The 23,430-nt window shown below is 42.8% G+C and overlaps 1 protein-coding gene across 1 annotated transcript; it reads left to right on the forward strand.

Annotated features, from left to right (window-relative positions):
• Positions 1-271: 271 nt before the first annotated feature.
• On the forward strand, positions 272-22,269 carry LOC144100563 (uncharacterized). The gene is made up of 10 exons (XM_077633469.1): positions 272-378; positions 6,990-7,078; positions 8,579-8,614; positions 10,143-10,175; positions 14,140-14,239; positions 15,245-15,354; positions 16,477-16,524; positions 17,295-17,330; positions 20,438-20,579; positions 22,159-22,269. The coding sequence occupies exons 1-10, from the start codon at positions 309-311 to the stop codon at positions 22,161-22,163; spliced, it is 669 nt and encodes a 222-aa protein (XP_077489595.1). The 5' UTR covers positions 272-308; the 3' UTR covers positions 22,164-22,269.
• Positions 22,270-23,430: the final 1,161 nt, after the last annotated feature.

Consider the following 23,430-nt stretch of genomic DNA (forward strand, 5'->3'; position numbering starts at 1 on the left):
AATTACCCTAAGAGATAATGTTTGCACATGCGAATTTTGCACATTTGCACGTATCTCTAAATATTTATTCCGCGCTTTTCACTTTTTTAAATGGAGCATCTAACGATTTCATGGCAGTGGCTCTGATGTAGCATTGGTTTACGCTGCGCGGGTAATTAATATATTGTCCTGGCTTTTCAGGTCACACAGCTGCAACTTGATGAAGCTGTCATTTTCTCCTTCGTCTGGACAGGCCAGCTTGTCTGCCAAGCGAACAGACAGTTCACCTCACTTCAGTGCGTGAGCGTAGCACTAGTGGGATCAGAACGATGAACCTTTTTACGATCGTTGTTCTGTTTCTAGTACAAAAATCATCCGACATTTATTCAGCCGCTTATGGTAAGTCAACTAGTTTTCCTTGAAATTCTGTGGCTGGTCTGTTTTCCTGGTTTGCGACAGTTTACTGAGTAATTCGTACAAGTGCCGCTTTCATGGACAAAGACATACGATATTGCTGTGAATATATTTTTAATGCCTGCATAACTGCTGAGGATTCTACTGTGTCAAATTCTTTCTCCAGGTCTTTGAATGCCATTAATAGGGGTTGGTTATATCCTGCGGATTCCTCTATCACCTGACTGATAGTGCGGATGTGGTCAACTCTCTAGTAACCATTACGAAAACCTGTCTTACGATTTGGTTCATTGAAGTCTAAGGCTCTCCTCACACTATTAGTGACTTCCTTAATGAATACTTTGTAGGCAACGAAGAGTAAGCTGATCGGTTTGAAATCTGTCAAGTCGTTGAAGTCCCCTTTCTTCTGTATTAAGACGGTTCTAGCTTTCTTTCCAGCTTCCGATACGTCCTAGAACATAAGGCATTCCGCAGACAGGGTGGATAATTTTTTCTACAACCTCCGCAACGTCCTTCAACAGATTTCCTCTTACCTGATCCTCACCAGCTACTTTCCCTCTTTGCATGGCTCCCACGGCGTTCTTTACTTCCTCTTTTATTACTGGTGCGATGTCCCTTTGCTCTCCCCTACTGGCTCCCTCATTACCGTCCTGATTTTATTGGCTCCAGTAAATATTTGTGTAGAACACTTCGGCTACTTTAACTCTCTTCTATATATTGCTAATGACATTGCCCTCTTTGTCTCTTAACGGATTTTGCCTACGCCTAGTTTTCTCTTCAGAGCTTTTAGGCTACCTCCGTTAAGTATAGCATGCTCAATTCTCTACATTTATACTCCTTATGTCGGTTACCTTCAGCTTACCGATTAGCTTTGATAGCCCTGCCAGTCTAATTCTCTCTGTGGTGTTACAAGCTTTCATGGTTTAGCGTTTATTAATGATTTATTTCGTCTCCTCGAAGAGGTTCCGGTAGGCTCTATTTCTGTCTAACCATCCCACAGCCTACTTCTACTACGCACTCCGTAATAATAGCTGTGATATTGTCGTCCATTGCTGGAATATTAAGTTCATTTTCCTCAATTACAGTCGAATACCTGCTCCACAGCCAGATCCTGAATTTCTCTGCACTAACTCTTACCGCTAACTCGCTTATAGGCTTCTGTCACACTAGTTTCTTCTGGTGTCTCTTCAAGTCATTGCTAATACGAGATCTTACCATCGGGTGGTCGCTACAACGCACCTTTATGAGGACTTCCACATCCTGCACGATGCCAGGGGGAGAGCAGTATATGAAGTCTATTTCGCATTTCGTCTCACCGTTGGGGCTTTTCCTTGTCCACTTCCTGTTCTCTCTGTAGCGAAAGTAGATATTCATGATCCGTAAATTATTTCTCTCGGCATGGTCTACTAATAGCTCCTCCATGCTATTTCTACAGCCTATGCCCTATTCGCCCACTGCCTTGTCTCCAGCATGCTTTTTGTCTACCCAGGAATTGAAGTCACCCGTCTATACAGTGTACTGTTTTTACTTTGCTTATTGCCTATTCGATGTCTCCACAGAAAATCTCGACGGCCTGGTCATCATGACTTAACGTAGGCTCATAGGCCTGTGCCAGCTCCAGTTTCCCCTTCTTATTAGGCTTAATGACGATAACTGTCACCCTCTCGTTAACACTACAGAATTTTTCTATGTTGTTATGTATATCCTGATTGATGAGGAATTCCACACCCAGTTCTCGTTTTTGCGCTATAGCATAGCATGTGCCCTCCCTTTAGCACAGTATACGACTCATCTGTCCTCCTAACCTCACTAAACCCTATGACATCCTATTAAATACCAGCTAGCGCCTCATAAAGCACTCCTAGGCAAGCCTCACTTGTTGAACTTCCAGCGTTAAACGCTGCCCGGCTCACTTGTGGCGAGCACGTAGTTTCGGCATGTCAATGAAATCGCGACAAGAACGACCCGCGAAATTGATCTTGAACCACAATCGGACTCTGGGACTGGGAGAATGTGATCCTGTAGAAGATTCTGTCTAAGCCCATTTTATATGACAAATAAAGTTCAAATAGCACATTTACACATATGGAACCGCTCTCTTGAAGAACTTTCCTTGAATGTGCCGTTATCGCGGTGTTTTCTATAAGAACAGGCGCAGTGCCCCGCAGACTGCGAAGTTCCAGTGTCTAAGCGAACGCGGAGCAGGTGTAAGTGACTGTACGAAGGAAGGAAGGTAAAAAGGGAGGGGGGAGGGGGGGAGGCGTCGACCGGCACCCACCGGGCAACAAACATTGCTTCATGCGGATAGAAAAGAGTTGAAAGAATAGATCGATGAGGCGATGAGATAGAATTAAGCGCACCACAGCGACTGCGGCATAACCCTGGCGCGCCTGTGTCCCTTGCCTTTACGGAACATTTCTGAGTTTCAGCGAGTTTCCGCTACCTCGTCGACGCTGCTGGAATGCTCGGATGGATGTTCTCAGTAATATGGCGCTTACCGAAATCAAACCTCAAAACAACATGCGCGTTACAGTCGGCAACAAAGCCGAAACCACGCTATGAGCTGGGCCAACTTCATTGCCATTACGCTGGAGACATCCACTACGGCACTTATTTGTTCCTGTCTTCTCTCACTCCCTCCTTTGTTCCTTTCTTTACGCGGCGGTTCGGATGTCCATTTAAAAGCTCCAGTTAAGCTTTTCTACGGTGCCATCATGGTGGCATGGTTGGAAAAGCCGCTCAATGAACTTTCAGGGGCTTTAATGTGTGGAATCACCATGCTTGGGCATCTTGGCAATGTTAGGCCGTGCTGAGTGGGTTTGCGGGTGAAAGTGTGCCTTTTCCATCTTTTTTACTTTTTAAAGAAGGACATCTCAAATTGCGGGGCTAATTCGAGGGTATTACACAAATGTACAAGTACCAGGTTGCGTGAAGCTACAACCATGTTAAGCAAATTGTCCGACAATTGCGCTTCTCGGTATTGCGATTTTTGAGCGCAGCTTCTGCGGTATTGGAACCGCCGGCGACCGCATACGGAACACGCAGTTCCAAACGCTGCAGGCTTTGGCCGTGCGCTACTCGGGCGCCATCTCTTAACAGGTTGCCGCTGCAGAGTTCTTCCGGTTACACCGCACCTTCTACCTCCACTTTTCTCCTCTGAAACATTCGATTAAGAACGTGGGCTCTCCATATCTGGTGGTGTCCAGGGATATGTAGTTTCCACACCTCTGGTACCGGCAGGAACGGTCGCTATAGACTTGAAAACAATGGAGTATTTTTTATCCCCGAAAAGTACCTCTTCAGAAAATACTCTGTATTTCAAGAAGTACCTTTAACATTTAGAAAACCTGGAGCTCATATTAACTAGACGAATCAGTACGCCCCCACGCTTGTACTGATTGATGGGATAACTTGCTCTATTACCCGCTCTAACGTCTGTATTATTGTAGCTCAGAAGTTCACATTAGCAACAGCATTGGAGTTGTTATCTTTGACATTGGTGGCTGTCTTCGGAAGTATTATGTTGGTGTGTTCAGGCCACACGCGTCAGGGCTGGAGATATGCGGAAAGGGAAAATCAGGCAGGCAATACGGCACCAGCTATCTTTTATTTGTTCAGTGACCCAGAAGCACTTGGGGAAAGTGTACTGGTCCTTGTCATTCTTTGCCGCAGGTTTTCGGCAAAAAGCGTCAGATAGTTCCCCTTGTACTATTACTCAGTGTTTTGTCGTTCTTTTTGAGTAGGAATCATGTCGCATAGACCTGCAGTTTAAAAATTACGGAAGACGTTTTGTCGAGACTAAAGTGTGAAATGGCGGAAACCTGACACTATTGCCAATGTCGATTTGTTGCGTCGGAAACACCGCGGAGGCACACTACTCGTACAAAGTTAGGTGAATGTCTGTGGTGTCGGACGCGCCTCGCCGTCCTGATGCATGCGACGCATACGCTCAGCCTCTTTCGAGCACCGCTTGCGTCCAACGGCTGCCGTACGTCGTGTGTTGGGAGGCACTGGTATGGCGAGACGAGGCATCCTTCCCAAACGATACCGCAAAGTAAACTGCCGCCACCGCCGCCGCCGCACTACACCCAAGCAGACGGCCGCCACGTGCTGCTCGCGACAGTGACTTCAGGCCACACCACGCCGAATCGGGAGGCCACCTCAAGCGCCTGACGACAGTGACGTCAGGGTGCACCGTCGAACAAAAGGCCGTCACGTGTGCCGATGTGATGAGTCATCCCGCGCGGCTCCGTACCACCTAGACACCCGCACTTGACAACAGTGACTTCACGCACGCGAGCCAACGGGAGGCGCACACCTGCGCCTAGCGACAGTGGCGTCATAACACAGATGAGACCAATCAGGAGGCCGGAAAGCTGTGACAGTTTCTGCTGATGGCAGAAGACCTTGACAATGAGCCATTAAAGGTTTCCGCCTTAAAACTGAGCGCTTGTTAGCATTGGCTGAAAAATTTTGTATTTCAAGCAGCATTCTTCTACTTGAGCGTACTGTAAACTGAAGCCCTTGAACAGTCCGCTTACTATGAGCAATTACAAAAAATACGAAGTACTGTCTTTACAAAGCTCTGTCTAAATTAATTGGCATTCTGGTATTGATTACAATTTGGCGGTTTGATCCTGGCTAGGCATTGCGCATTACGATGGAGGTCAAATCGAAAATTGTGCATTGATCTGAAATTTGCCTCACCGTGTTAAGCAGTCACTCGTAGGATATGTTAACCTCGCATTAATGTTCTAAGTGAATTGTTCCCAATAATGCACTCCTTTTTTTCCCTTGCTATTATTAGCTTGCTTGAGCCGCTTGAAGAACTTGTTTTTCGCGAGTGACCCCAGGTTAGCCTGAGTGAACGGCATGAAATGTAAAAAAATTTTGTAGAAAATGCCCGACCCCTTAAATTTTTTCCAATGTTTCCACCTTTTCTTAGAGCAATTAATTCGTCACACGCGACAGTCTGCCTGTGCAGGTGACATTCTCAAATTGAAATCATAGATTGCTTGTGTCAGACGGTACGTCAATGGCATGAGAGGTCACATACCTGATTCGCTTGCTGTATTTCGTTCGCTTCTCCTAAATGTTCACACTGCTGTACGCACTCAGATATTTTTCTCAGCTTCGGTGGGCATGCACTCGCTGTGCGATGCTACAAGATCCGCGGGCATATTAATATGTAGCTTGTAAACTTCTTGTTGCCTTCTTGAAAGTGCTTCTTCATTTGGCTGTGTAAAGAGGTCCCATCAATGAAATAATACTGTGAAGAGCAACTATCGCGGTGCATCTCTTCACTCTTCATAGAGTGAAGAGATGCACTGAGAATGATTTTCTCAGCACTACAGAAAAAGACTGCAATGCTCTCGCTTAATCCTTATTTACTTGAAGCACCTATAGTTTTAGTTCCAGGGAGGTTTCACCTGCATACTCAATTATCGATCCTGAATGTCTTGAAGGCAAACTAAATCGAAGCAATCCGCTTCGTTCACGGTTGTCATGGGACCGTTAGTTTCCAGCCACCTTACGAAGGGCAACGCTGTCGTACCACCTTGCAAACGTTAGAAAAGTTCACTGCAGCAAACAATAATTGACTGCCTTTGTGCTCACGTCTATTTATCAATTATTTGTTACCATTCAACGCAATCCCATCATGTTGGCTAAAATCACAGTGTAAGAGGGAGAGATTTCAGTCGCGCTACTTACAAATTTGGCCTCCTGCGTATATTCAGGAAGCACAGACCTTGTCATTTTCTGTGCATGTGATTTCATTTAACATTCGCATCGGACACTTCACAGGCAGTAATAGATTTTATGTGAGCATGAACTGGAGGACAATCGCTAAGTCATTAACGCGGCTAGTTTGAGTGGAAAATAGCATGCACTGTCTCGCCTATCTGCATCATTGTCGTCAACTGCGACCAGTCTCCGTCTCGAACTGTTTCTGCGAGTTCCGATTTGGAAGGCCTACTGACAAACCATCTACTAGAGCTCACATATGTGATCGTAAACCTGGTTCCCGGCATTTCCTACACGCAAGATCGATGTATGTGTTGCGGTGTTCCCGCACTACTTTGTACCCGGGAACAAGCTTCCTACCTGCCTGGTTAGCCCAATCGGTGACATTTTATTTTTGTTTAAATACGCCGACAGTAAACATTATACTCTTGATGGATGCGTTATATGGCGCACCGTGTTCTCCGGACATATTACCAACGTCATGAAAGTGCAGTTTTGCAATGCATAAGGAGTAATCTTCTAGCGTCCGGAGAAAAAACAATGCAGGTATAGAGATGCATTAATTTTTTAAGAGGCCACAGCAGATCAGTTAGGAATAGTTTTGTTTCTCATGTAATGGTTGTTTTTGATAGCCTAAGTTATCGGTCAGTGCAGATACTTTCGGCGTTACATAAGAGTGTTTAATCAAGAGGTCCTTCTTCTTCGAAAGATGAATACTTTCCCGCATTCACAGTATTGAGAAACTTAACTACTGCATAGCTACTTGTTGGTACCGGCTGCTCTCATAACTATAGAATTACTTATCTCGACAGCTGTCACAGAACTCTGCACACTCCTTATGACCTTTACAGCATTCAATGCTCCAGCGTCTACCGAAGGAAGGGCCTCAAGCGCAACCTGCATTGAGACAACTCTACCTGACGTATTCTCGGTCGGCAAAGTAAGCGTTTTCCTCCCTCTTTTGGCAGATCATCAAGAAGGATAAAATCTTCTGTACAGGCAGATCAAATCTTTTTGGGAAAGCCTGCTATAGAGTTTTAATGCAATTATATATGAATGAGGTGAGGAGAAATAGTGATGATTAAAAACCTATGATATGGGGCGCTGTGGTCAGCTGTCCTAGCTATGGTCAATGAACGACACAAGCTGCGATTTCTTTGTTTATGAGCTGTGATAATGTAAAATGATGTAGGCTGACTCTCAGAAGAGAAGTATAATTTGAATTTAATGCCAAAAGATGGCAAGGGTGCGTGTCTTAAAGAAACTTAAGGGTTACATCGGTGCCATATGCCACCACCTCTGACACCTGAAAGAAAGTATTTGAAATTAAAGCAAGCAACGAATTTGTCGTTAATACTCCACACTAAAAGAGATCATTACAACTAAGGAGTGTAGAAAAAATAAACTTTTCAAAATTATGGAGTACGTATTGACAGTTTGAAAAATACATTCGAAAATTTTTTTCAGACTGTCAAACGTTTTTTCAAACTGAAAATAAATTCGGAAATTCAGCCGCCGCGGTGGCTGAGTGGTTATGGCTATCGGCTCCTGGCCCGGAAGACTCGGCTTCGATCCCGGCCGCGGGGGTCGAATTTCGGTGGAGGCGAAATTCTAGAGGCCCGTGTACTGTGCGATGTCAGTGCACGTTAAAGGACTCCAGGTGGTCGAAATTTCCGGAGCCCTTCACTACGGCGTCAATCATAGCCTGAGTCGCTGTGGGACGTTAAACCCATGTAAATCAAACCAAACCATTCGAAAATTTAACAATGAGGTGCACATATGATTATTGCGATAACTATCTTTTTGCATGCTAAATAATTCAAGCTTTTAAAAAAGAAACCAACATTCGTTAACGGCAAACACATCGTTCGGATGAGTGCGATAAAAGCTTCGCAAGGCTGTTGAAATGAACTTCAGTGGATCCGACTGCAAAATGATCTGCATAAACAAAGTCATCGATTAAAAGTGAAGCTAGAATACTGCCCGACGGTTCACTCTCCATGCTGCCTTCTGACTACTAACTTTGCTATCAGGACTTGAGCATCCTAGACATATGAAGGCTGGCACAAATGCTACGTTAGTACAGAACTCTGTTTTTGCCACGTTAAGAATTCAACCTTCCGTGCTTAGGTGTCTATGTATAGTCTGGCCTGAATTAAACGCCAAAGCGCATATGCTATTCTTTTCTACTTTCCAGCAAAATATTCCTTTAGATTCGGTATACGAATATACACTTCGACTGATCCGTTACCTCAAAACATGAATTACTGCAGTTGCACACTCTGCCTAAAAATACACAGCTAAAATATTTTGTTCTGTTCATGAGCGCTGTTGAAGTTTCCTTCCGGCCTTACACTACACGCAACCTACTTAGATATACTGTAATGCCTTGCGATTATGTATGCAATAGAGCTAACTCTTAATAACCCTGCTCTTTCAGTGCCTCGGACCTGGGCTTGACTTATGCAAAAGTGAGGTATGGTGGAGCAATCGTTTCTGCTCTTTAAAATTGGTAGTTATTGCTACTTAGTTCGCCATTTTCTTGTATATTAAGGCCAACATATTCAACTACATGTGCGGAACTCTATAGCGTTTATTTCGGTCATATGGAATAAAATTAACGCACCGTATGTACAAGCCTTGTTAACGCTGTTTTTTTTTTTCCTAAAAATTTGTGAGCATGGGGCAGGGGGGCGTTGATTTCGAGCATGAGATTAATTAGAAAGATTTTAAAACCCTGCTGAAATAAATACATCATATCGCGCCAATAACTTCTTAAATAAAGTAAAACGCATTCTTCAGCTCATTTTCAGCACTCGAGAGCATATCAACTACTTTATATTTGCACCGAACCTGTAACATACGTAGCTGTCTATAATTCTATGCAAAGACCGCACAAATAGATTTCACTTTAGTCCGACACATAAAACCGAGCTCGAAGCAGAACCGAGCCATGTTCTTTGTCTTCAGCCACGGTTTCTATTTGTTATTCGGTAACTGAAGGACCTTTGGGATTTGCTGTTCGCCCTTTTGGAGTGGTAAAATATTGTTGAAATTCGACAGATGGGGCTCTATAACATACCGTAGTTGTCTCTATGTTCGAAAAGGGCTCTTGCGAGAATTAAATATAGTTGTCAAGGTCGCGTCCCAAAAGAAAGGTTTTATGCTTGTTACGCGATGGAAAAAATTACACATTTTAACAGCCAAACCTAGTACGTTCATTATCAGGGCGCATTCAGCATAAGAGCAAATACCATTTTGCAAAGCGTCCATGATAAATAGCGGATATTTGACAGGCTAATAAATAGATATTTAAGAAGAAAAACTTCAGGAAAACCTTCATGTTTTTACGCAAAAACTGCAAGTTCGAGTCCAAAACTCTAAACCATCTTGCACTGTTTTCGGGGGCAAAGAGCGTTGGGCAGGTAAAACAAATTGAAATTTTCCATGTATTTGGATCCACGCCTGCGAACAACTTAGCTAGCGAAGTGCATGTTCGCAATGTAAGCATGTGTTATACTGCTGTAGAAGGTGAATGCATTTTTAATGCACGATCAAAACCGCTTTATTACATTTACGGGAACGCAAATACAAGTGGAGACGTTTGACAACACGACGACATAAATATATGTTTTTTCAATTCCTCTTGCGACCAGCTCCTCCTTTCGTCTCACCTACCTACAAACAAATCTTTATAAATCAAATTTTGTCACTGCTTTTTCAGGAGCTTCGTACAGCCAATAGATACTCTGGTTGTGCAGTTTTGCTTAAGTTGCAACATTGGGAAGATTGATGCAAAGTATGCTTATAAATTGTGAGACCTCTCGAATTGTACAAACTGTGAGACCTCTCAAGCAATAGGCTGAGGCAGAAAAAATCTAGGCGAGTAGCTACAAACGAGCACGCAATGTAACAAGCCATTCGCCAGCATCATGTTACTTGAATTGCTGGAAGTCGTAAGCTCTCGAAACGAAAAAAAGAACTGCTTTTCATATCATTTTCAGACGCAGCTCGCACAAGCAGTCCGGTTGATTGGTGTGAGTATATCTTTATCACATTGAAATTATTTTGCAATATTGTTCGCTGCCCTAACTCCTCATTAAGCACCAATCCTTTCATTGCTCATTGCAAAAACTAACATTTTTTAAGCAAGAATTTTTTTTGCATGGTTGTTCGTGACACAATTGCACAACTCTTGATTTTTATACCCCTATCAATAAGAATTCTGCAATACTTCTTTTATGTTACTATGGCACAAAATGTGGCAAAAAAGTTGAAGCTATTTTTTACCTGCAGAGTTAATGCTCTCTACGTCGTTACTGCAATAGATATTGGGAGTAAAATCAATATATTCCTCAAGTAAAATCTTTCAGATAACTAAAACGAGGAGTACTAATCAGAAACTGGCCCACTTGGTCGGAACGTGTGCTATGAGTCTCGCATAGTGAGGATGCCATATACATATTTAGGCTACTTTTCAATCCAGAGGTAAATTAACTGAATAAGCGACTGAAACCTACTACTGCCTTCTTGAGACAGCAGAAATTTCTGGACACAGGCGGACCCTTTAACTGTTCTGCATCCTCCTCGAGCCACTACCAAAGCGTGCTGTAATCACTGTAGGGTACCAATCGCAGTGTCGACAGAAAAAATTACCTCATTATGCTTACAATTTGGACTAAGGTCAGTTTTCGCCGAATGAAACGTCTATAAATCCGTAGATTATGAAGGAAGGTACTTTAAACAGCACAAAAAATTCGCCTATTTTTCTGACTTTGTTTAAGCGCTCAGATATGTTTCTTCAGCTCTCTTCTGCCTAAATCGTTACTGCTTATCAGAGCGCCTCGAATTTGCTCTGGACAAAAGACGTGTTTACCCTTCACGGAAGAAAGGCCCAACTTCATCATCTCAGACATTTCTCTTCGTACCGTCAGAGTTTCCATTCCGAGTTTTCTAAAGCCGCACGTATTTTACAATGCCTTCATCTCGGTCAAGAATTCTCCGCCCGTGTCCCCGGGGGCTACACTTTCTATAGCCGCTTTGCAAAAACCACGTGCCCTCACTGTCTGATTTTCGTTGCGACGAGAGCGGTGCTTATATTCTATTTATATATCCCCTGCGCCCCTTTGACAAATTATTTTGTTAAGTTAGGCAGAAGTGTAACTTCGTGTTGTTTTGAAATAATGAGAAAAAAAAAGTGATCAACAAGTCCTCTGACGAAGCGATCATAAGAAAAGCAGTCGTCACGTTGTCTTGCACTTCGCGCGACGGAACTATCAACAAGCAGGTCGCAAATAGTTCTTCCTGTAAAAAGTGTTTACTAACTGGTAGCCGCCTTATTCGCACGTACAATCTCGACCACGGCAATTTTTTCTTTGGCCTAATCATGTGCGATTTCTCAAATTATATTTCATGTCTCTCAGTGCGTAGCTATCACGAGAGTACTCAGTGAATGTGGGACCAAACATGACAGTGAAGTGAAGGTAGTACGGACGTGATGTGTTTAACTAGTACGTAAGATTTCGCGTTTAGAATAAGCTGTCGGCAATAGCGCTATGACAGATATCCTGTTTTCTGGACAACCGAAGCGGTGGCCAAGTGGTTGAGCATCCGCCTCGCATGCGGGAGGTGCGGGGTTCGATCCCCAGTGCCGCCGGGTACCCACCGGCGATACAATGGGTACAAGCTTTCCCCTGGTCTGGTGCTCGGCTTATTTAGGGTGAAATGCTTGGGAAATGGGTCTTCGACCCCACCTTGAGAATTTGAAAAATACCTTGTGCCATGGCGCTCTTTGGCCACAGATGCCCTTGCGCCATAAAAATCCATCATCATCATGTTTTCTGGACGTTATATTAACGTGCCTGATGCTGATAAACCACGGTGCTAGTGCAGGTAAGCCGAATTTTATAACGACTAACTTTTATATCATGTCCCTTGTTCTAAACAAATTCTTTGGCGGCTATATACAGAATATTCGTCACTTCTTTTTCTCTCCAGTGATCTGAATCCCCGATATCTCGCCTTCTAAGCAAATCCCGGGAACTATGCTATATCATAAAGCGTGCCGATCATAAATTCAAGACCCCATTTACACTAATTGCCTGTGATGCTTCAACAATCTGAGTGCCTGGTTATCAATTAATCCGCTTTGGATAGAATTTCAGACTTCGTTTTTCTGGGAATACTGCATAAAAGTGTTCATTGGCTTCATTTTTCGCCATGCTTGAGAAACAACGATTAGCAGACTATATACATAGTATTCTGCGCCTCCAGTACACGTAGTCGTTTCCGATAATACGCTTTCCGTAAAATTCGCGAATACGTCTCCAACAATCCTATTGCCCCAGAAGATGTGTCGTACTTGTGAGAAGTTTCAGGCAGATCGAAATATTTGGCGAGGTAAAATAGTCGCCAATAATATTTGTTTTGGTTAGTCTCTTAAGCATTCTTTATTTTCTGTAGTGTGGCCATCTTCGTCACTATAATAGTCTTCTTAAAAAATAAGTTGGTTCCGAGTGATCATGCCGGTGATATAGACATAAATTTACTAATATACACTAGTTTAGCCCTATTATTGGGCGTCGACTTCATCACCGTCCCACAGGTCAATATCGCACAAGTTCCAGTTTGTGTGGTGGCTTGCCCTTTCAGTGCCCTTTTCTTTGGCAGTCAGGAAAGGTTTTCAGTTAGCAAAGTTATCAACCGAGTCGTCTTGTAGCATTACTACCATTTTTCAACTGATAATTGTAGTTTATAAAAGTGGTACAAATTAAAAGAGACTATTTCAAATTTTTCACGGTATTGAAGGGTTAACAATAACTCGCCGAAACGGCAGCTTGACTGAAATATTGTACCTGAGGCTCATTTTGAAACATCCATCATAATTTCTAAAGCCATTGTTCAGTTTTATTAAATCACATTGATCTTCCTCATATTAAATTGTACGGACGGCGAAGGCGTACATAAGAATATCAATGAAGTCTTGGAGTGGAGAGAGAAACGGCAAGTGTTTTATGTATTGGAGGCTGTATTTATGTGTTCCTGGTGTGGTGGCGCGTCCTGCCTTTAGAAATGCTATGGGCATCAATAGTGCACCCAATTTCCCTTGATATTGATGAATATATTCTTCGTGCAAAGCAAAAAAAAAACGCATATTTTGCGGTGACCATTATACTTGAAATAAGAAGCGATCCTAACCAAACATGACTTGCATTGTGTGCGGTAATCCTATTAGGACCGTAATACTACACTAATAGAGGGCTTATGAACTATGAAAATGTGTTTTTGTCAGATATTGCGACATAATGCTTGGCACTACAGTAGACTGGCGAGTAGGTAGCGATTTATAGTGGCAAGGATCGCAAGTAACGAACGACTAGTCATAACTAGTTATAAAAAATGAAGTACTAAAATTGGCCTAAAACAAGAACATAAATGTAAAAAATGCCCACGGATGATCCAGAAGTGAATTAAACAATAAAATATAGCGTGGCACTCCTTGAAAGCATTGATTAGTACACCCAGGTAGGTTTGTCAGATAAAAAGTTCGCATTTCTGGGCACTTTATGGTGGCCGCGACAATTTTTAATCTTATTTTTGTTTGTTAGTTTGTGTTTTATTTGTTATGCAATGTATATTTTGTTTTGTTTTTCTAAATAAACGCAACGCAATAATGAGAGTCAGCGCCCGTCCTTTGTGCCGCTCTAAATGCTTTATATTCTTATTCGATTGAAATTTCAGCCAAACACGACTGCTGAGCTGTAGGACACGCTTGACTGCCAGTATTCGTAAATTACAAGTATCGACGTGTTTTTAGACTATGACTATGAACTTTTGCATTTCAACAAGCTGAAATTTAGATACTAACGGGTGCAATACCGTTCGACATGCCATTCTGCCGGTTGTGCAGTGACTTTTAACTCTGTACTAACAAGCAGACGTTGTGGATTCCGTATTTTTTGCAAATAGACCAACGTTGACTTCGTGATACCTGATTTTCAGTGCACGTTGCTTGGCGCCTTTGAGGATCTTGACGCTGCCAGTGCACTTAGGTTGATGCGCGACATCTATGTCGCCATTGCTATGAGAAGAGTTCGGAATGGTGAGTGGTACCGGTATCATACATTCCTATCATTAGGTGCGGAATGGGTGTCACCTCTTGCTGTAGCCCACAAGATAAGTCCGCGCGCACACAAGGTGTACGGAAACGCCCTCTGGGCAATGGAGCCGACTAGAAGAGAAAGGTTCCGGTCGACAGTCCGGGTCTCAGTTTTAATCTCTATAGACTCTCCTATTTTTCAAAAAATCAGCAGTAGTTTAAACTCTGGTTAACTCTGGTGAGAAGCGAAACCTTGCTTTGCATGGCTGTGCTCACAAACGCGACACACACTGCCGAACGGATTGTCTGTAAAGCGTCGATGAAATGCCCGATGCCCGGTGGGGCAGTTGCCACCTGCAACGGTGGGCATTTTGTGATGATATCAGTTGGTCACATGACCTGCCACGTGACACCGGTCACGTGACTGCACTGATGCTGCACTCTTGAAAACCTAACGTAGTGAAGCTTTCGCTTCAATAACTTACGAACAGATTTAATAATCTGAGCTCTGCAGAACATCGTTTCTCGTTCATGTGATAGATTCCTATTGATTTGAGGTTGGTTATTCAAGCAGCTCAGTCCATCATTTGTTAACTTTATATCAAAAAACACTTTTTTAAGAACACTTGGTTTTTTTGCTCCTTCAATCCGCTCTCGCATGGCATCTACAATTTCATATGCATTGATAATGCGTTGTGTTCCCTATGTGTGTTAGAAGCAGACATCGCTCGTCGTCAATGTGGCGCACAACATAAAACATGACCGCAAAATTACCGTACCTGACATAATTTTGGGAGCTAGTTTTCAAGCGAGTATGTGACGCACAAATGAAACTTTCTCAAAGAAGCAAACATTTTCTGTCTTTGCAATTGATACTGCACGACGTGTTAGGTACCTTCAAATTTGTGGACAGTCCACTCCTAAGAAAAGCGTTCAGATTGGCTCATTGAAAAGATTCAAAGCCAAAGCTTTTTTTAGCCTTTGTCAATAGTGCCATCTTTTCTTTAGTTGCAGACTTCGTTGCGGCGTTTATGAACGGAAGAACTGCCTTCTTAACAGCCGAGGAAGTTGACTGCGAAGGAAAAATAACGATTGGTCTACCAAACTACTGGAGCAAGGTGCGTTGTTCAATCTGCGCATATTGGTGCACGGGTGATGCTAGATGTAAAGGTTGATGAGTTCTACAGATTTCAATAGGATTACTAAGCATGGTTGAAGCATATAGTTCAAATTTATGATTTAGGTCACTGTGCCACGCGTAGTTTATCTTAGACGTGGAATAATGATTGTGACTAAGAATGTTAAAAGCTCCTACGTTTTTCTACGGGTATACCCAGATACCACCACCACATGGCAACGAGCTTTACAATAGAAAGGAGCGACGTAATCGCAAATAGCATGATAGGTTGCGCAGTGAACGAAATTCCTAGGCTACTCTCCTCCCAATAAAGCAAGCACTCCTTCCTCACGAACGCCGTTGCCGTCTTTGTTCCCTGCAGCACAATAAAAAAGTTTTCGAGCGCAAGAACGTTGGAATGTGGCTCAAAGAAAGAAACGTTTTCGGAACACTGTTAAGAACACTTAATTTTCTCTGCATTTCTTCGTAAACTTTTCGGTAGCGTGAGATGTTTTACTTTTTGGTGGCGTACAGTACTGCGATCTATTGAACAATGACGCTCGGAGCTGTATTGAACTATGCGCGTAAAAACACGCAAGCAATTTGTGCCGTTTTTGTAGCTACTACTTTGGACAGCCTTAATATAACGTCCTTAGCAAACATATAAAGCGTTCTGTGTGTGCTTCCAGGCTACACCGCATGGCTCATTTACTTCAGGTTCTGCGTTCCAAAACTTTTGAAAGTCGCACAGCTATCGGTCCCATTCCTCCAAATGTTAAGGGGCCCTTTGTACTGCAGGAGTCCCACCAGACGGCTTAGAAACTAACTTCAATGCCTGCGTACTTTTTGTATATCATAGACCAAGCCTATGACCTCTTTTCTTCCCTCTTCTCTGGCAGTGTCTAAGTCCAGATTTGCGTGGTTGTGACAAATCAGCACAATTTTGCCTGCATACTTTTTTTATATCAAAGAATAAGCCTATGACCACTTTTATTCTCTTTCCTCTCACAGTACCTAAGTCCAGACTTGCGTGATTGTGACAAATCAGCACAATTTTGCCTGCATACTTTTTGTATATCAGAAAACAAGCCTATGACCACTTTTCTTTTCTTTCCTCTCACAGTGCCTAAGTCCAGATTTGGATGGTTGTGACAAATCAGCACCATTAAACGTGAGTAGTTTTTCTTAACTTGTACAAAAACTGCAAAACAATTCTTGATACGCACCCTAAGCGGTTCGTGATGAGAAGCCTTTCGAATAATAAATGACTGATGTACGAAAATCTCCGTGTAGTGCTATTTCAACAACTACTCAACACAGTTTTGTTCACATTTTTTTAATTCTCCGCTGTGTCTGGGCAGAAAATTTCACTTCGATAGAGCGATTAGCTTCCATAGACGATAACTATACGATTAGCATAAAAATATTCAGCGAGATTGTGCGAGGCAAATTCAGTTTTGCGCAACATATTCTACTGCACTATGAAAAGCGAAAAATTTTCCCATACAAAAAAGTCCTATGGGCGTCTATGGAAAAAGCTATGTCCGTCTATGGCCTTTTACGAACGTCTATAAGCACCCATAGAGGTGCTTATTGACAGCTATTGAAAACTTTATGCCACTAAAGCTATAGATTTGGAACCATACAATTGTCTTAAGCTCTCTATAGAAAAATATATCAGCCTGTATAGAGAGCTATAGACAGAAATAGGAAAGGTCTATAAATATTTGGGCCAAAATTCTATTGCCGGCCATAGGACATTTCTGTATGGGTTGTCTTGAGCTCCATTATCATAATAAAAATTAGCGAATATTCGAAATTTAAAATGGTTCTCATTTCAACCTAATTATCGGACAGCTTTATACTACAACCTGTAGTAAGGACGGCTCGGCAGCAAACTTCGTTTGGATTTCTGCACTTCAAAGAGCATTTCTGTTCCAGGCTGCAACACTACAGTCGTTTGCCCAGTTCGCAGAGGTGAGTGAAGATAATTGTTTTTATTGCAGGAATGCATTCTTAGCCTCCTCATCCAGTTTTAGGTGTTTGGGTCCTACACTTAAGCTCGAAAGATTTGGCTGCTGCTGCACGGTTCTTCATTGGTGCGTTCTTGCACGGCGATATGATATATCTCGAGAGAAACCGAAACTTGGCTTTTGACCCTCAACATCGATGGCAGATGGCGGCATTATGAACGACACAAACGACTTGATGGACTCTCTCAGTCAAAACATACGCAAACTAGAGAAGTCCGTAAACAAACATTCTCGTGTAAGAGGTACAGTGATAACTAGCATCGGCACATTAAACGCCTTTCAGAGGCTGTATGCGCATCTACGAATGAGTTAAATATAGATGTCTGGTTGATCGCGCAGTCGCAGGAGGCCGCTAAGCTATCTGAAAATAATAATTATTGATTTTTGAAGAAATAAAATGGCCTAGCAATTTTCTCACTTTTTGGTGGAAGCCTCCACCGCAGCTGTGAGAGACAGGAGGAAGGTGGGAATTATATAAGACATAGAGAAAGCGGGGCCGTAATGAAGGGCTCTGAAATAATTTCGACACCCTGGGGCTCTTAAACGTGCATTGATATCGCCAAGCACACGGGCGTCTTTTTTCGTTTCGCCTGCATCGACACGCAGCTGCCACGGCCGGTTTCGAAACCGGGTGCTGCGGCTCAAAAGCCGAGCACTCTAAATGCTCTCAGATGCTTTGTGATCGACCGCGTAAGTATTTTAACAAGATAATAGGAATGGGGCGTTAGCATTGCATCTTTTAGAGGGAAAAACTTGGAGAGTACCGTGGTTGAAGGAATTAGGGAGGGAATGAAAGAAGCTTAGATCAAGACCGAGCCGGCAAGGTATACATTGTTTGACACTAAGTTGCGCGACTTGCGTCGCATGCCAGTTCTCTTCTATTGAAGCAGACAATGTGGTCTCCTCAACGGACGCGGTTGCTGCGACGCACATCTTTACTTTTGATCTCTCCTTTAACATCTTTCTGACATTGAGAATTTCGCGCAAGGTGTCTCCGCCTTGATTTTCTGACTCATTAGGCTTCACCGATCTGAACACCGGCTGAATATTTGGTAAAAGTGTATCATCATCATCATCAACCACTGCAGGGCAAATACCTCTCCCATGCCACTACACTTAACCCTGTCTGTTTCCAGCTGCGCCCACTCTATGCCTGCTACCTTATTCATCTCATCCCCCACCTAACCTCCTGCTGCCCCCTGCTACGCTTACTTTCTCTAGGAATCCACTCCGTTACCCTTAAGGACCAGCGGTTATCTTGCCTTTGCATCACATTTCCTGCCCAAGCCCATTTCTTCCTCTTGATTTAGACTAGAATGTCATTAACACGCGTTTGTTCCCTCACCCACTCGGCCCGCTTCCGGTTTCTTAACGTTACACCTATCATTTTCCTTTCCATGGCTCGCTGTGCTGTCCTTAACATAAGCTGAACCCTTTTCGTTAGCCTCCACGTTTCTTCCCCTTAGGTGAGTACCGGTAAGATAAAGCTGTTGTACACTTTGTATACGTTGAGCAGAATAGAAAACAGTAATATCTTGTATATTTTTATCCATAAATACTCTTTTTAAGAAAATTGAGCCGATAACAAAGAAAGATCTAAAAATAACATAGAAAATTGAATTGTTGCATGAGCTCATTTCGCTCCAGCGGATTAGTTGTTAATTTGGCCCTCTCGTCCTCAGTGCAGGACGCATCGAAAGTTCATTTTCTCTAATTCAACACATAGAAACTCATTAAGTTCGTTTTCAATAAGACAATGGACGTGTGTCGGCGCGTTCACGAGCTGGTGCTTCACCAGATTTGAAATTAACCCGCAGTGGTGCAGCAACACGGGGACAGAATTTATGTCCTCCCGTGCGCTACCTAAAATCATGTCCCGTTCTCTTTCGTACAATGTCAGAAACGCAGGCCATCGAAGTTAGATAAACTGATGTAAAAAATGAAATTTCCAGAGATGAATAGACAGCGCTCAAAACAGCACTGCTCGAGATCATATTAAGGTGATAGCACCACCGACTTTTCGCACAGACGGAGCAACGTTTGGTGGCGGTTTAGATAAGCTTCCGTGAACATATTCTGGTGACTGCCTTAATATTAAGATAGAGTATTTCGATTGCAGGTTTCTGAATACGGACGGGGTGTGAAGTCCCTTTATAAATAAGTCAAGAAAAGCAAGTGAATCTGTTTGACAAAAAGGCTCGCGCCAAACTGTCGCTTGTGAAGTGTCGCATCTGAAGCTCCCTCGTAAAACAATCTCCGGAGGTAGAACAATATCCTAGATATGCGTGAAAGAAACTTCGGAGGGCATGGCAGTCAAATAAATATGAGACCACATTTCTGTGTCGTACTGAAGGATTTAAAATGTTTTTTTTTTCCCGAGTGAAAGCTAAGGAAATATAGCAGGATGTGCATCAAAATGCATGCGTTAGATCTTTTCGTTTGGGTTTGCACATCTTCCGTAAAAAATAATGTCATTCTGCTGGCTAGGTGGTGTTCTATGACGAATTGCAGCGCAACACAGCAAAAAACGAGAACAGGGACAGGTTTACACACAAGCGGTGACTTCCAACTGACTCTTATTAGATGAGGCGACTACCGATAAATTGTTTTCAAAAACAACCAAGAAAAGGACGTTACATGGTACATCACCGCGTCAAGAAACGCAACTCTGTGTTTGTCAGGGCAACGGAAGGTGCCCTGACATTGGACTTTAGCGCCTGTTCTGTTCTCAGCACGCACATATAGCAGATAGTGCGGGGGATTGCAGATGCTTCCGAGATATTTAGGCTGCATGACAATTGTGTTAGTGCACCTTCCTTCGCCGTGACAAATTCAGAGTTGCGTTTCTTGACGAGGTGATGCAGCATGCAACGTGCTTTTCTTGGCTGTTTTTAACGCAGTATATAAGTAGTTGTCTCATCTATTAAAGTCAGAAGTCGGCACTTGTGCGTAAACTTGTCTTCCTTACCGTTGTTGCTGAGTTGCGCTGTAGTTCGTCATGATGCTTAGACAGAAGAGCGAGGTATTAATTGCTTCTTCCTTTCTCTATAGTGTATTGGCACAGATATTTATGAAATGGCTTCGAAAAATGATATTGAAAAAGAGTTTTGCATCTTCATAAATAATATGGACAGGACGTCAGCAATAAGTGAGCTTGGAAAGAAATTCTTCGAGCTGTTATTCTCCAGCAAGTGTAAGTATTTCAGACCTAGTTGGTACTGACAGAAGTAGGCTACGCTCTATGCGTCAGTGCGCACAAATGTCTAGCCAGATTATGTAACGCGAATGCTGATTCAAAATTAGAGCTTTTATTGCTTTAGTAACGTAATACTGAGAAACTGCGCCGGCGCCAGGCAGCGAATATAGAAAAAAATTCAAAATTTCATTTAGCGAAATTGCTTTATGATTGGTAGTATTATTAATAATTTAAAATTTTCCTCTTCTCAGGATTACGTACTATATTCGTGGCAGTTCTAAAATTATTTTTCGTGAATGGGTTACTCCATTTTAATTTGTAGCGTGAAATTCTAAAAACTAAATTCAGGCTTTATCTTTAAATATTCTGTTCTGTTTTTTCGTTGTATAAACGCATAGTGTATTCCATATTTTAATCACCTGTCACCTTTAAAAGCAGGTGTAGTTAAGAAGCTCTGTGAGACATTTAAAAACTGAACTTTCTTTTTTTACAGAAGTAAGGAGAGTTTAACTTGTGCACATGGAGACGAAATCCCTCATTCGTCGTCAGTGCGCAATGCTATAAAAAAGAGCGATATTAAAATTAAGCTCTGTGTATTTTTTCATAGAGCAGTACCAAATAGTTATGCAGGCGGTTATGCATTTTTTAATTATTTAAAAACAAGCGTCAGCGTAGGGAAAGACAACAGAAACGCACACATCCTAATTTCCATTCCTCAGAAATGGCGCAAAAGAATTCTGAACCCATCTTTTATTTTTTGTTTGAATCACTTCCAGTTTTTCTTATTGTCACACGATTGCTATTATCACTACCCCATTGTGCTAGTCGATCGCCAAGGAGACATCCTTCCACGTTTCAAATTCTCGTGCTCTTTAACTGCGCGGATGTTAATAAACAGAATGGAATTATACTGCTCACACATTTCTCAGGAACGTAATCTGTGTGTATATATAGCGTGTCTCAAATCTTACCCAAAAAAACGTGTGATGCAATCGTGGATGTGCGTGGTGAACCTGTATAAACATATCGACTTATGTATGTGCTGTAGCACCCACTTAAGCCGCATTGCGGACGCGAAAGGTCGGCGCTCACTGATAACGCCTTGGAGCTGGCCGAGATCTCTAAGAGATATATAAATATGAGCAGAGAGTGCAGTGCGGACAAGCAAAGCACCATCAGTTAAGTATCGGAAGCCTGCTACACTGGTTCTCTTCGCCTGTCGCTCCGCTGGGACTTATGATTCTCTACAGTACTCTCACTAGAACAAAAAAAAAAATTCAGGCAAGCTCAACGAATATCCAAGTTCAGACCTTTTTTTCTTGAGTTTAAAATACCCAAATTAACTTACTGTAGCTGTAACCTGCAATCTATCAGCTCAAGAGGGTGTAGTGTAACGACATATCATGGAGGCCAAAAAGAACGATAATCAATTGGAAAATAACAGTGAGAGAAAGACGGTAGGTTGTTTTGATCTATAAAGACATGCAAATAGCTGGCCTAATGTGCATTATTATCATTGGTCGAGATCCGAGGAACAAAATGTGGTCTCCACATGGGACTTTATTTTTCCTTTCAGGCTAGTGAATGAATGCTCAAGCTTTCCTTGACACGTGAAGAGGCCACCAGGACTTCTGAATCCCAGCAACTGTTTGCCTCAAATAAACGGGAAGATATGCACCGAGCTGCTAAACGAATTCCGTGTGCTATGCGTCGCTGTGTAGTTTTTCTTCCAGTCAGGGGAAAATCATCAACGCTTTTCAATAGCAAGATAGTGACGACGTGCCTCTGAGCGAAAAATGGTGCTCGGAGCTCAATTCCGACTATTTAGCTGAAAACCCTACTTATCGGTTTTTTAAAGGCTTCCTAACGGCAGTGGAACCGCGCCTTATAGGCTAGCTGAAAAACCACTCCATCGCAGTTGTAATTAAACCATCGTGACCAAAAAGGAGCAGAACTGCCTGCGTAAAAAATAAAAACAAACTGTGTACCTTCTCAGAAGCTTCCAATGGGGAGACATTTTCAGGAAGCTAATGTTTCCCTCCGACGTCATCAGTCCAAAGGGCATGCCAATAATGAAGAATTATGCCGAACAAAATCGTGAACACGCAACTAATCTAATGCTTCTTGATAACGCCAGTTTCCCGTGATGAGGAGACTGTAGCATTGCCCAAGGTAAAACGTTTTTTGTAATATTGTGCAGAATTATATTTTGTTCCACGTCCTAAAGGAGCCAACAAGCATTCAAAGCCTTGCCACCAAATTTTCATCTCATTATTGCAGAAGTGTAAACCTCAGAGGGTTAGTCGTGCCAACCTCCTGCTGAACTGTCTGGCGGCGCCAAGTGTACCTGAAGGAAGAAAAAGACACACTCCATAACACAAAGCCTCAACAAGCAATGCAACGTGTTTAATGAGTATACTTCTCTTTAACTTAGCCCCCATGTGTCAGAAATCTAGCAAAAATATTGCCAACGTCAGCCTTAGAGCACCGGTTACTATCTCTTTATCGGAGCACCTAGGTATTGCTAATGGAACATTCGCTTTGTTTTTTAGGCAGCGTTGCTCTGACCGCTCAAGCCCCGTTGCATAAATAGCTGCTGACGCATTTACCAAGGTTGTGGTGTGGCCTTTAGTAGGTGTGTGGCAGCCGCTTTCTTTTGGAGTGAGTAATATGGCTGGTTTGTTTTATGGGGGTTTAACATCCCAAAGGGACTCAGGCTGTGAGGGACTCCGTAGTGAAGGGCTCCGGAAATTCGACCACCTGGGGTTCCTTAACGTGCACTCACATCGCAACTACATGAGCCTCTAGAATGTTGCCCCCATCGAAATTCGATCGCCGCGGCCGGGAT

Source organism: Amblyomma americanum, chromosome 8 (assembly GCF_052857255.1).
Source record: "Amblyomma americanum isolate KBUSLIRL-KWMA chromosome 8, ASM5285725v1, whole genome shotgun sequence".
Taxonomy (NCBI): Eukaryota; Metazoa; Arthropoda; class Arachnida; order Ixodida; family Ixodidae; genus Amblyomma; species Amblyomma americanum.

Bases quoted from the DNA above. Each gene is read 5' to 3' on its own strand.
- LOC144100563 (XM_077633469.1), top strand. From the start codon at position 309: ATGAACCTTTTTACGATCGTTGTTCTGTTTCTAGTACAAAAATCATCC. The intron at 379-6,989 runs GTAAGTCAACTA...TGACCTTTACAG, and splicing joins CATTTATTCAGCCGCTTATG to CATTCAATGCTCCAGCGTCT. The intron at 8,615-10,142 runs GTATGGTGGAGC...TATCATTTTCAG, and splicing joins TTGACTTATGCAAAAGTGAG to ACGCAGCTCGCACAAGCAGT.